The 14,455-nt window shown below is 39.1% G+C and overlaps 1 protein-coding gene across 1 annotated transcript in view; it reads right to left on the reverse strand.

Moving 5' to 3' along the window:
* Nucleotides 1-4,982: 4,982 nt before the first annotated feature.
* The window catches only part of EPHB3 (EPH receptor B3), a 123,317-nt gene continuing 113,844 nt past the window's right edge, over nucleotides 4,983-14,455 (reverse strand). Inside the window, exons 15-16 of the mRNA XM_033958035.1 lie at nucleotides 13,354-13,509; nucleotides 4,983-11,911 (exon numbers count right to left, since the gene is read on the reverse strand). Of these exons, the coding sequence (XP_033813926.1) occupies nucleotides 11,803-11,911; nucleotides 13,354-13,509 (265 nt within the window). The 3' untranslated portion in view covers nucleotides 4,983-11,802. The remainder of the gene's footprint in view (nucleotides 11,912-13,353; nucleotides 13,510-14,455) is intronic.

The raw sequence follows: 14,455 nt of genomic DNA on the forward strand, positions 1-14,455 counted from the left end.
CCAGATAAGGCATGGATTTTGAGTTTATTCTTTAAGAATAAACAGAAAGAATTTCTTGGACATAAAATACAGATGTTTCCCGATTTATCACGTGAGATGCAGAAGCATAGGCGTGAATTTCTATTACTTATGCCAGGAGTGTTAGCTTTAGGGGCTACTTTTTACTTGCGACATCCTTGCAAGTGTATTGTTCATCACCAGATGAATAAGTATGTTTTCTTTGAACCTTTTCAATTAACCACTTTCTTGTCTATATCCCAGTTTGATAAAGGAAAAAATTATTTTTTTATAAATTCTTTATTCATTTTTACAACTTACAACAAGTGCATCAGGATATAACATTTGAACTTAGAAACATCACTTGATTTTCTATCATACTCAACTTAGATTAATGAAATTTAACCCCCTCCTTCCCACCCCTTACATAACATATGCAATCATGTATATCATATAATATATTCTTTTCTACTAATCTAAACATTTAATAAAAGATCAGAACCCCCCCACCCCCTCATTTGCAATTGTATTATTAAGGGAAAAATGTTATCTATTCATTACAATAAATAAAATAAAGGAAAATCTTAAAATAATAACACTTTTACTTATTATGACATAATAATAATAAAATCATAAGCTCACTAGAAAGTTATGCATTTTGCTCTCAGCTCAAACAGCGAATCTTTAAGTTTACTTTTATTCTCTCGCTATATGAGTAAGTTTTGGATCTAATTTGAGGACTTGAGTAAAGTTAAGCCATTGCAACTTTTATGTCCTTTTTTATTTTTTCCTGGCTTGTTGTAGATTGAATTTGGCTTAATTTCTTTTCTGTACAAGTTTAATGCTTGATATTATGTTGAAATATATAAATAAATAATGAAAATAAATAAATAAAAACTTATTTGTACAATAAATTTTTATACTTTTTGTAATTCACTGCCTGATGTTCAGCTTTTTCTTAATTGTTAACTGCAAAGATTCTCATGGTTTTGCAATATAGAAATGCTATGCTATGTTATGTACAAAATAAATACCTTTCACAATATGTAAACTGCTTTTACTGTAACCACAGAAAGGCAGCATATCAAATCCCATCCCACTCCCTTCCATAAGGACTGAATCACCCTCCCTTCAATCCCAGATCCAACATCTCTTCCCTCCCCCCCCCCCCCATGAGCAGCTTACCACCTTGGCCACAGCTTTCACTGGTGGCCCCTCCAGTTCTGCTTCTGGGTCTACAGTAGAGAATGACACGGGGACAAAGTCAGTCCCGTCCCCTTAAGTTTGTCACTGTCCCTGTCCCATTCGTAAGAACATAAGAATAGCCTTACTGGGTCAGACTAATGGTCCATTGAGCCCAGTAGCCCGTTCTCAAGTTGGCCAATCCAGGTCACTAATACCTGGCCAAAACCTAAGGAGTAGCAATATTCTATGCTACCGATTCAGGGCAAGCAGTGGCTTCCCCCATGTCTTTCTCAATAAGAGACTATGGACTTTTCCTCCAGAAACTTGTTGAAACCTTTCTTAAAACCAGCTATGCTATCCACTTTTACCACAACCTCTGGCAATGCGTTCCAGAGCTTAACTATATTCTCTGAGTGAAAAAAAAATTCCTCCTATTGGCTTTAAAAGTATTTCCCTGTAACTTCGAGTGTCTCCTAGTCTTTGTAATTTTTGACAGAGTGAATTGTACCCGTTCTACTCCACTCAGGATTTTATAGTCTTCACTGTGGCCATGACCTTTCCTGCTGACTTTTGGGTCTTGAATTTCCTTGGCCTTGGAGAACCTGAGTGCCACCATTGCATGGACTATTGTTTTGTCTCAGGATCATAGTGTTGTAACCATGTTTTGTCAGCAGTAACTAGTCATTCCAAAATGTTGGCAGCAGCTTGCTGAAAATGCTGCAAAATCAACTTGTAAGTGTCCACTTGTCATTTCTCGTCAGCATTCAAACATTTGGGCACCCACTTGGCTGACGGCTTCTGCATACACAGCTGCTTATGAATATACACCCAACATGTTCCCTGAATATCTGAAGTTTCTCAGCAATTTTTTTTTTAGCCGATATTCGTCAATCTGCCAAAATCAGGCCATATGTCCCTCTGTGCCTTCAGTTATCTCAACTTGAAAACACTCTTCTACTGGAACCAGATCCTCAGAAACACCAACAGAGGCTCAAAACTTCATAGCCTCGGGCTTTACATGCTACCTCATTACTGGATTGATTTTCTTTTATATATTTTTTTAATAGTGTTGTTATCACACTAAAAAGTGAAATAAAGACTGTTACTTAGCTTTATGTCAATGTGGTCCTGCCACTAGGGCATCTCACCATGTTTTGCTAGGTAGCTTTATCAAGATGTTAACCCCACAAATGTTAAAAGGAATAATTAAAGTTACACTTTATTTCTATTAGCCAACCTATTATCTACTTCACTTTTCAATTTAAACTAAAATATATCATACGCTCTTACCTAGTTTATTTTTACTCGCCTCTCTCCTGACCACTTTACATTCAAGATGGCGAGCGTGTCTGAATTTTGAATATTTAAGGCTGGTGCCAAATCAGATGGGAGCCATGTCACTGAATCAACCCTGCCCCCTAACTCACATTTGTGTAATGACTCAAAACTCCTCCCCCCTTGTCATAGTAAGGACGCCCATTCTAATTTCTCATTTAACCCTTTCAGGACCATAAGGATCGTAGGCCAATTTTTGTGGTTTTGACGACATTTTTATGGTAAAAAGGGCTTGCAGATGCCAAAAAATTGATTTTTTTTGTGAAATATCATTATTTTTATTTAAAAAAATCACACTTCTGGCTTATGGACAGTGTGGCAAGTGAATCTTCTCGTCAATCTAGCAACGACGCTAATGAATGAATGTCGGAACCAGTTTGTTTACATAAAGGCAGTATCATATGGAATCCGTACATATCAAATTTAGAACTGTAGACTATCCCAATCAAAATTTATAGGATTTTAAAGTTATGGGACAAATATGTCCCTTGGTCCTGAAAGGGTTAAACCATGGGGAGATACAGTATTTAAATTATGTAGCCACTCTTCCACATTCCCCCCTACTATAATGGTGTCAATAATTCTCCAACGGAGTTGCTGAATCTGATGACCCTTGTCCAGCCAATGCTGTACTATGGGAGCCTGAACATTTTTTGTATTAATGCGAGATTTATGTTCAGTAAGATGCAAGTGGATCGAACGCATGGTCCGACCCCCAAACACCATATCACAAGGGCATATCAATATATACACCAAGTGGTGTTATCCCGAATCTTGATTACTATCTTAGTCTGGGGAACTTCCCATTGGTGTCCCTTGATGGTACTGGGACACCATTGGCACCTCCCACAGCCTTTATGCATCACATACTTAATTTCTCTGTGCTTCCCGAATTTTTGATGAACAACTGTCCAATCGTTTTACCTCTCGTAAAGGAGAACATAGGTAAATTATCAAACCCTTCATGGAGGTTTAAAATGGACCAATGTTTTTTAATGGATGATATCAGCATTTTTGAGGCTTCCAAGAAAGGAAGCACACAAACCTGGCCCTCATACTTAGATGATACTACTTTCTCCTTTATTAATAATTCCCTATTGGCATATCTAGCCCTCAGGTAAGCCTGCCTGATGGATATCTTAGGATATCCTCTTGCCATAAAACAATATTCAAGTTCAGTAGCTGCTGTTTTAAAACTTTCTAGGGAAGAACAGACTCTCTGAGCTCTCAAGAACTGACTAACAGGGAGCTTAAATTTCAGATGGTAGGGGTGGTTACTAGAAAAATGTAAGAGTGTTGCGGGCCTCAGGCTTCCTATAAAGTGCAGTACCCAATTGGGACCCATCTTTCTTTATTATCATATCCAAAAATTCCATTTGTTGGAGGTTATAAGTGATGGTAAACTGCAATGATGGATCTCTGGAATTTATCCATGTAACAAACTCATGGAGATTTTCTTCTGAGCCCTCCCAAAGAAAAAAATATGTCATCTAAATATCCTGGAACCCTTTTTAAAAATCGGTGTAACATTAAAATCAGCAAATACAGTAAATGGAAATGAAAATTTGCAGAAAGATATAGGGTCTATTTAATCTGTCTGCTCGACAGAGCTGGCTAAAAAAAAGCCTGAATATTTAATGCCGGTTGTTATAAACGGCCCATCATTGAATATCCAGGTTAAGCACTGCTAACTTAACCAGCTATGTGACTATCCAGGGCTGGCCATTTAAGTTAACAGCATACAAAGACAGGAAAGCTGCTGATGTGGTCCAATATGCCCAGTAAACTTTGTTGGCCAGCGCTTGAACATTTGTGACATAGCCAGTCAACTGCTAAGATAACCAGCTATTTCCTACTGCATGTTAATGGTTAGCCAGGCAAATGGTATTTAACTGGTCAGGAGCCATCCCTGGGTAGTTACGTAGCACTGAATATTGGGGTTACAAGAGTTTTCATTTCTTTTGTTCACTTAGGAATTCATTGAGATCAAGTATGCATTCCTTATGCTATGGGCAGACTGAATGGACCACATAGGTCTTTCTCTGTCATCATCTACTAGGTTACTATATTGAGAGTTTGACCAGGGATGCCTAAATGTTTGTATATAACTGTGTGTGTATAGTTAGATATGAAAACCTTGCTTTTTATTACACTAATGTCAAGATGGATCTAGAAATCTAATTCACTCATTTCTTGTATAAGTTTTGCCTGAATTTCATTTAGTTTTTGTGCCTTAATAATGTGATTTTATTTATAGAAGAATCACAATCATGATTACTATACATGTGCGTGCATAACACACACACACACCAAATTTTCACATGTATAAACAGTAATTCACATTTGCTTCAACTTTGGAAAGTGGCAGGAGCTACGTGGATGTGCCTGAAAAAAGGTTTATAATGACTGGCTCAATACACAGAAATGAGTATTTGGAATAAAACCAGAACACACTGAAGTTCAATAAATTTCTTAAATAATTTAATTGCAAAAGATAAATTTTACAAAAATATTTCTAAAATGCAAGATTGCATTCTTTGTTTTTGCCATTAAATATATTTCAATAGTTACTGTCCATGAGCCTGTTGGGAGACTATGAGAGATTGACAGCAAGCACGAGAGGTAAGAAAGGGTCCAGAGAACAGGTAGAAAACATGAGAAGGGCTAATGCCAAGGGTAATGTGATTCTACAAATGAAGTGTATGGGATAGCAGAGATTAGATATTGTTAGGAAACAGGGGGTGAAGTCCTGAAGAGAATGAGATATAAAGGAAATCCAGTACAAGTGGCTTCCAATGTCCCAGCAAAATGAAAGAGAAGAGTCATGGCCCCGGTTGGAATCTGAGCTCTCTTGGCCTTCATAATTGATATGAATATTTTGAGCCTCTTAATACTGCCATACAATCGAATGATTTATTTTTTTGTAGTTGTTAGGCTCATTAGAGTAATAGATCACTTACAGGTCATTGACCTACTGGGCCGCCGCAGGAGTGGACTGCTGGACTTGATGGACCTATGGTCTGACTAGGCAGAGGCAATGCTTATGTTCTTATTGCAAAACTCGCTCCTTTGGCAGGATATGTGGAGGATACCACTACTACTTAGCATTTCCATAGCACTGTACATTAAACACTGAATAGGTACTCCTAAGTCTTTTCCCCATCTGTCCCAGCAGGCTCACAATCTAACTGTGATACCTGGGGCAATGGATGGATTAATTGACTTGCCCAGGTTCAGAAGGAGCAGGCTGGGATTGAACCCACAACCTCAGGGTGCTGAGGCAGCAGTTCTAACCACTAGGCCACACCTCCTAGTGATCTCAACTCTCAAATTTACTCCAATGCTGATCATAGTACTTGTATCGTGCTACTGAGAGCTTCCCTGAGTTCATAAGATGTTACTTGTATAGGCTACATATGTGTCTGAAAATGCCACTTGAGGAGTCCTTTGGCACCCCATAAAATAGGAAATATTTCTCTATCTTGCTAACAGATCTGTTGATACTTGAGCATCTTCTCTACCTCTCCACCCAAGACAGAGTAATTGGTTGAATCTGACACCTGGTATAACTACGGTTCTTCTATTCCGCTATCCTCCATTCAGAATCTAAGCAGATTACAACAAAGAGAACCTATAATTGGTGCAATTCTGGTATGTTTTTTCCCTTTATCATCATGTCCCATTATCTTTCATCAAGCTTTTTTTATTATTTGGCATTGGAATGTTCCAGATAGTCATACTCTCTTTTCCATATTTATCTTCTAGTCATGACTGCTACGCTTTTTCCATACAGCAATACCGTAATGTTTCCAATGGATAAGACACATCACTGTGCCTGTCTGTAAAGGAACTTTGCGCCATCAGCATTTCACAGACAACTATGAGCAGAGGAAGCATTTCCAGCTTTCTTACATAATTTATATATATACTGTATATATATATATATAAAATCTCTGTTGTGACAGGACATAGTTGTGTCTTAGTCATGTGGATTAAGTTCAGTTAAACTATAGGACTCTGGTTTCTTAGCTCATGACAAATAAAGCAGAAAAGAACACTTCTGCCTTTAAGAAAGATGGAACTATAAATTCCAGAAGGGCAAACTAGGAAGTGAGAGAGCCTAATGTAAGGGGGAGGGCTCTCCAGACAGAACTCAGGCCAGGGAGGAGGCCCTATGGAAGAATTATCCCACTAAGGTTAAAGACAGAGAACCCTAAAGCCCAGAGGGGCAGCCAGGGTATATTTGGAGAAGGCAGGATATAAAGAAGAGCCACAACCCTAGGAAAGGAGATTCTTTTGGTTCTGAGTACAAGAATGTGCTAAACAAATTGATAGGTAGAAATAAGGGGAGAAGGAAACACTGAAACAGACCCCCAGACTTCTAATCGGTAGACTCCCCAGCTCTTGCATTACTGAATGAATGGGAGGAGAGGTGCTAGCTTCCCTGGAACCATATTCACTTCCCTGAGATAAGTGAAGGGGGAAAGGAGGATCCCTCAGCCTGTTGTTCTTGGACAGAACCAACCTGAGAATGTGCTAAAGCAGCTTAGAATGGAAGGGCTATAAGGCAACAGGACCTCGGTTGTCAGATGTAGACAATCAGAAGTCAAAAGTACTTGGTACTTGTTTTCTGTATGAACACTGTGGAAGAGAGCAGCGGAGATAGGTCAGCGTTAAATTACCAGAAAAGGAAAAGTTGCTGTTAAGACCTGAAGAGAAATCAGAGGAGCTGGTTTTAAGACAGGTTTGGACAGTTTCCTGGAGAAAAAGTCCATATCTGTTATTGAGAAAGACACGGGGATTGGTAGCATGAAATGTTGCTCCTCCTTGGGTTTTGGTCAGGTACTAGCGACCTGGACTGGCCACCGTGAGAACAGGCTCCTGGGCTTGATGGACCATTGGTCTGACCCAGTAAGGCTATTCTTATGTTCTTGTGAGGTTTTTCTTCTTCATTTTGTAAAACAGATGCAAGTTGGAAATAGTACCTAAGAGTTTTGGTTTTAACCATCCTAAGGGGTGGTGGCTGTTCAGGCTGAGCTGTGCCCATGCTTGATGAGGGAGCCAACCTTATTGTACTATAAGACTATGAAAGGAAGATTACTGAGAATTTATTAGAGCCTGAGATGACTGAGAAGCTAATTTACATAATTTCTAAACACCTTACTTTTGTTTTGTTTCTCTTTAGAAAATAAAAAGTCATGCAAACTCTGAAACCTAAGAAAATCAGTGAAGGTGTTTGGGCAGTAGTGTTCTACTTCACTGAGGAAGACTTAATGCATTTTAGTTTTCACCCCGATTGACCTAGTAACAGCAAAGACCACTAACAGCTGAGACCTGCAATTCAGATAGAGAATGACATGGGGCCAAGTTTTTCCTTGTGAGAACTCATTTTTCCAGCCTGTTGAGTTCTTTACCTGCCCTATCCCTACCCCTACAAGTTCTGTCCTCATCTGCACAAGTCTCAAACACTAAAATCATAAGTAATTGAAGCTTGTGCGGTTAAAGCAGAGCTTGTCGGGATGGGGACAGCAACAAAACTCCCAGGGGTGAGATTAGGAAACTGAGTTCCTGTGGAGATGGGGACAAATTTGTCCCCATGTCATTCTGTAAATCCAGGGATCATCTCAGCTGTGATGTGCTTGTGGATGTCCCATGTCTACATTTGTTGTGAACCATTTAATCCCTAATTGCTTGCCCTGGGCTGCTACAATCATTCTTTCAATCTTATATTTCAGTTCACCTTTTCTTAAACTAGTCTTCTGTCCAGTTTTAATTAACAAATTGTTTTCAAAGTAATACTTTGTACTTCCCCATTGTATTTATGCATTTGCCAGTTATTTTTCCTTGTTTGCAGATCTTTCTTTTGTAATTCCTTTAGCTTTCTTTCTTGAGTCTTGGTAGATGCTCACTCATTCCTTCTATTTGTCATAATGATTGGCCAAGTTTAATGATGGAGAAAGATTCTGGAAACATATTCTCCTCTTTGCCTGCTTTTTGTATGTTTGGGTCCACTGTGCAGCTGTGTTCATTGATGCCGTTAAGTAGGCTCAGAAGCCTATGATGGAAGCTCTCTGCATATCGCTACGAAAATGATTCCTATTTTTGTACTAGGATAATACATTCTTACAGAAGACTGGTGAGAACTAAGGAATTCTACAATTCAAAAGCTATAAGAGCATATGGATTGTAAGACAATTGATAATGTATATTGTGCTCTGTGATGTTAAAGCACTTTTCAGTATTTATTTATCTAGTATTTGATATTTCACTATTTCAAAGTATAAATCATCAACAAATCATTTTGTAGACCATGAAACCATGAGATTGCTAAACAACAAAATATCAAAACAAAAATCATGTCAGGTAGGACAGGGTAACACAAACAGTAAAACCCAGCGACACGCTAGGAGGTAAGAAACACAAAAGGAAAGAGAAAATAAATTTACAAAGCTTGATTCATAAGTCATAGCACATTTTCACGAGAAAAAAATAGTTGCCAAGACTTGACATCTAGTGTGTGACATGTAGTTCTTAATGTTGAGTACAGGAGTCTTGGGTAGGGGAGAAGCAAAAAACATGATATTTGAAATCATCGTTTTATTATGGCATACAGTGTACGGCATCTTGTCATCAATGGGGAAGGCAATGGTTTTCCCCCTCCCCTTCTTACCTCCCTGTAATTTTGAATCTTCCCCCTCCTCAGCTCCTCTCATATCAATTTTGTCTATGTTTTTGGCTTTGTCCTATCCACATATGGCTCTATTTTATTTTTTTTAACTCAAATTTTAGCATTGTAAACCGACCAGATACTTGTCGATGGTCGGTATGTCAAACTGTAAATAAACTTGGAAACTTTGAGACTACTTTGAAGGATGCTAAGAGTTAAACTGTTTGTACTTGTACTTTGTTATTCATGTTGTACACGGTATGTGCGCCATAATAAAACAATGATTTCAAATGCCATGTTTTTTGCTTCTCCCCTACCAGAGAAGCCTGCACTCATCTCTCATAGGGTGGCATCATTATGAAGTACATATCACACACTTTCAAATGTATAGATTAGATTTCCAGAGGAAAAAAGATAGTTGCCACGCATCAATCCTCGTATATTTTATCTCCTAAAATTTCCTTCCTGGTATTCTTCTCAGCAATTAATTCTGGATTGTTGCTTTTTCCTCTTCTTTTCAAGCTCCTTTACATCGTGGTCAGCAGTCAAGAGAAATGTTTTCAGTTGTACTCAACTTTCCTCTAAGGCAGGTTATCTTAGCACATCAGTCTTTTCACTACACAGAGTTGTTCCACCAAGTGTTGCTTGCTGGGACTGTAGAGCTTCAAGTCATTTACAAACATACGAACATAAGCAGTGCCTCTGCTGGGTCAGACCAGAGGTCCATCATGCCCAGCAGTCCGCTCAAGCGGTGGCCCATCAGGTCTAGGACCTGTATAGTAATCCTCTATCTATACCCTTCTATACCCTTGTCCTTCAGGAAATCATCTGATCCCTTCTTGAATCCCAATACTGTAAGTGTGATATCATATCTGGAGTTTTGCTATTTTTAAGATTAAGACAAGAGCACTTGAAGAATTAAGTACTATACAAAAGAAAAAATGGAGACAGTCTCCCTACAATATTCCTTACAGTACCTTGCTTTTATGAGTCACAAACTGTCCACCTTCATACATTAGCGAGTGGTTTGGCACATCTTTATGCTGTATTTAATCCAGAGTTTATTATCCAGGAATGTGGATACTATTCAAGGCTCTCTCATAATGAATCCATGCTATAATGATATTTCTGTCTTTCTTTGCACTGGCCATGGATGCTTTATTCAGCATGAGCTGGTCTTTGCCAGATGCTCCTCTCTTAGTGGCCTCTAGCTCTCCTATATTGAAGGTCTCTGTGCTAATTAATATTCTATGGATTTACGAGCATGTGTTCTACCTACTCCTGAGCTGCTTCTTAACCTGGTTTCTTTTCCTTTGTTTGTAGAAAAGGAGGTGAGGATGACAAAGCTATAGACATAGATAGAACCCCCTCTTCCACACGCCGCCTTTTCATCCTTACCGATCCTTTTCTACAAACAAAGGGAAAATGAGCCAAGTTAAGGACCAGGATTTCCACTTTTCACACCAGACACAATGGCGAACAGGAAACAAGTTCAAAAAGATCCCAGGATGGCAAACTTGCAAAGATTAACCACAGTACGGTTTGTATCCAAACCCTTGGTAGATAAGGAATCTTAGAAAGGAGGAGGCAAGTGCACAAAGAGAGAAGAAAAAATATACACAGAGAAAAATGAGGTGGGTAAGAGATGGGGGGGGAGGGATGAGGAGGAAGAAGAAGAGAGGAAGATAAAAACAAGTGGCTTCTGAACAGTGCTGGAAGAAAAACTGTCAAAACTCAAGTACTATTTCTTATTGCCTTCAACTTAGGGGAAGAACCCGTGCCTTCACATTCCTGCAGGCACATAGGCGCTCTGTGTCCTTTATTTTATGACTATATTGCAGATATCCTGAAAGGAAGATACAGACAATCACCATGGCTCTTGGCAATATTCATAGCACTGAACGTAGCTGCTTCAGTCCCTTATGTATAAACATGAAATGGACAGGTGGGAAGACGGATGAGACCCTCTGTGCCACCTGGATTCCCCCAGCCATCCATCTTCCTTCCTATGCCTGGAGAGAGGAAGAACTGAAGACGCCTATGAAACCAAGATCAACTCCTGCATAATAAGTCACATTCAATTTTGGTGTTTCAAGCGACTAATGAATCCACTTGGAAAGTATGTAGGAGGTTCTGAAACATAGTTCCAGTATGAGCTCTTGATTCCCTCTGGTCTTCTGAAAGCAGAAGGAAGTGCCGAAATGCAAGAATCGTCTTGGCAGCTTCACACGTACCCGAAAATCACTGCAATATTGAAAGGACATGCCATATAGGGCAGTGAAGTCTGTATGTCACAAAATGAACGCATCTTCCTCCTGTTAGACAATCTGGGAAGGATATGTTCAGATCTTTCTGAGAAATTGTCCTATCAAAATTCAGACATCAGTCTTCAATATGAAGAATTTTACTGACTGGGGATCGAGTCCTTCAGTTTCTAATATATTAAAAGTCTTCAGAATTCCTCTTCAAGAAGAATTAACAATTAAGTGAAAATCGTTCGCTTCCTCTCTTCTTTCCGCTGTTTGAACTACTGTGTGCAGCCCAAGACTGAAGGTGGACACTTCAACTGAGTGTCCTGTGGTCAGATCTTCTCATCAGTATGAAAGAGTTCCAAGCAGTCAGACCTGGACAGGAAGTGTCTGATTCATCTGTAATCTCATATCTTGGATACTGCTCACAATTTTCTTCTGATGTCCAGCTAAAGTGACTCCTATCCGGAGCAGATCCCTGTGAGGGTGAAAGGATTATTCTGGAGTTAACATATGCACATCATTAACACAATCTCTTGTTATCATTTCACTATTAAAATCTACTCTTAACTATTTTTATTATTTGGTTTTATATCCCATCCTCCCAGAAGAGCTCAGAACGGATCACAAATTTACATACATAATAAAGCGTATTAATGCAAATTAATGGCAGAACATTGTCTGACAAAGATGGCAAAGCACAGTTAAGCCATCTTCCCTTTCTTAATTCACTTTATATTCAGTATAACACAATATCAAATTTCAGTAACGTTATCAGCAAATTCATGCTAGTGCTTATGGGATTTCAGACCCCCCTCCCCCGAGTAGCAAAACTCGCTGGGGTTCCATTCCTCATTCTTCCCAATGTTGCAAAAGCTTAAACATTTATTATAAATATACTTGAATTTTTATTATTTCATAATTTAAATAGTTTAAAATAAATAACTTAGCATTTCAGCAAGATTCTCCCCTTTACCAACGCGTTTCACTTTATCAACATCGGGAAACTAAGTATAACTTTTATCTCATTTACTTTGCCACTAGCATTCAAAGTAAATGAGATAAAGTTATACTTAATTTCCCCGACCTTGATAAAGATAAAGCGAAATGCGTTGGTAAAGGGGAGAATCTTGCTGAAATGCTGTTATTTATTTAAAACTACTTAAACTATTTAAATTATGAAATAATAAAAATTCAAGTATATTTATAAGAGATATTTAAACTTTTGTTACATTGGGAAGAATGAGGAATGGAACCCCAGTGAGTTACTACTACTGTTACTACTCGGGGGGGGGGGGGGGGGAAGGGGGTCTGAAATCCCATAAGCACTAGCATGAATTTGCTGACAACATTATCAAAATTGCTCACAACATTACTGAAATTTGATATTGTGTTAAAGCACAGTTAAAACATGGTAAAACATAAGATGACAAAACATGGTGTGGTGCGACATAGCCTGGCGAGCAGAGTGTTACAAGCATGGATAACCTAGTATGACACGACATGACAAAAATAAGAAGGCAAGCATAGCATGATTAAACCTAGCACGGTAGACAAGGAATGGCAAATATTGTGTAGCAGACATAGCATGAGAAATTGTACATAGGGAGGAGGGACTCTGCTGGAAGAAGATCCCGGAGCAGCCCTGGTGGGATGTTGCCTCTTCGTCCCTGTTCCAGTGGGTTAGTAGTGGGAAACAGTCCCCGTGCCATGCGCTAGTAATACAGCAGTGTCCTTGAGATGGCTTACACTTATTCTGATGCTACATTGCAATATAGCTAGATGCCTGTACATGTTTTTAACAGCCATTTCCAGTATGTAAATCATGCTTGATCTGTGGGAAATACTTTACATAAATTATCCCTTACGCTTACCAGATACTTTCCTATCCTTTGAACTTAGTGGGTGACTGACACTTACTCTGCAGTCATCTGTACAACCAAATCAAACGAAGCAAAACCAGCATTCAGAAAGTTCTCTTTGTATCGCCCCATTTTAATGGCATCCAGCCAGTCGCCAACAGTGGTAAACGTTGTGTAGTCTGGCACAGTCCGATCCAGCAGGGGCTGCGAGATTCTGCACCAAAAAACAGAGACATTAGGATCCAGGAGAATTAAACAGTCCTGAGAAAAGCACCAACATATCAGAGCCCCCAGGAAGTCCTGTAATGGAAGAACTTTCAGAGGCTTGGTCAGCATCTATCCACACACACAATGCAAGGCGATGAAGGCAAATTTGTTAAAACCATGCCGCTAGATTTTCAGTTGCAGGAAAAAAAAAAGATGGAACGGGGGAATTTTAGGGGCTTGAAACTGTGCAGAAAATACTAAACAATGGAGGCAGGCTTTGGTATAAGGACTGCAGACTGTTGGCAAGTCTTTATACCCTTGTATATTTTTCACATGTTGCTGTCTACAAAAATAACAAATTTAAATGCATTAATGTAGTTGTTGTTTCACTAATCCAAGCTTTCAATGTGAAAGAATGAATTACTGAAATATTGAAAATAAGAATGAGAAACCCCAAAGGCCTTGATTGCGTAAGTCTTCACACCCCTTGGAAGTAGATGGTCAGTTTTGGTCCACTCTTCTTCACAAAATAACTCAAGATTTTTCAGGTTGCTGGGGATTTCTGTTGAATTCAGGGCAGGGGGCTATTATGAGGTCACTTAAGGACACTTGCTCTCTTCTTGCTTGGTCATTCCATTGTGGTCTTTGCTTTGTGCTTAGGTGAATCTTTCCAGCCCCATATCTATGGCAGCCTAGAACAGCTTTTCCTGTGGGGTCTGTACTTCATACCATCCGTCTTTCCCCTGATATTCACTAGCCTCCCTGTCCCTCCTGTGCAAAGCATCTCCACAAAATAAGGCTGCCATCAACATGCTTTACTGTGGGGATGCTGTTAGCAAGGTGTTGTGCTGTGTTTTATACCACATAGCCCTTAGTTCAATTTTGGTCTTAGCAATCCATTATTTATTTATTTATTTAAACATTTATATACCGTATAAATCCTAACGGTTTAC

The sequence above is a fragment of the Geotrypetes seraphini genome, chromosome 9 (genome assembly GCF_902459505.1).
Source record: "Geotrypetes seraphini chromosome 9, aGeoSer1.1, whole genome shotgun sequence".
NCBI classification, from domain to species: Eukaryota; Metazoa; Chordata; class Amphibia; order Gymnophiona; family Dermophiidae; genus Geotrypetes; species Geotrypetes seraphini.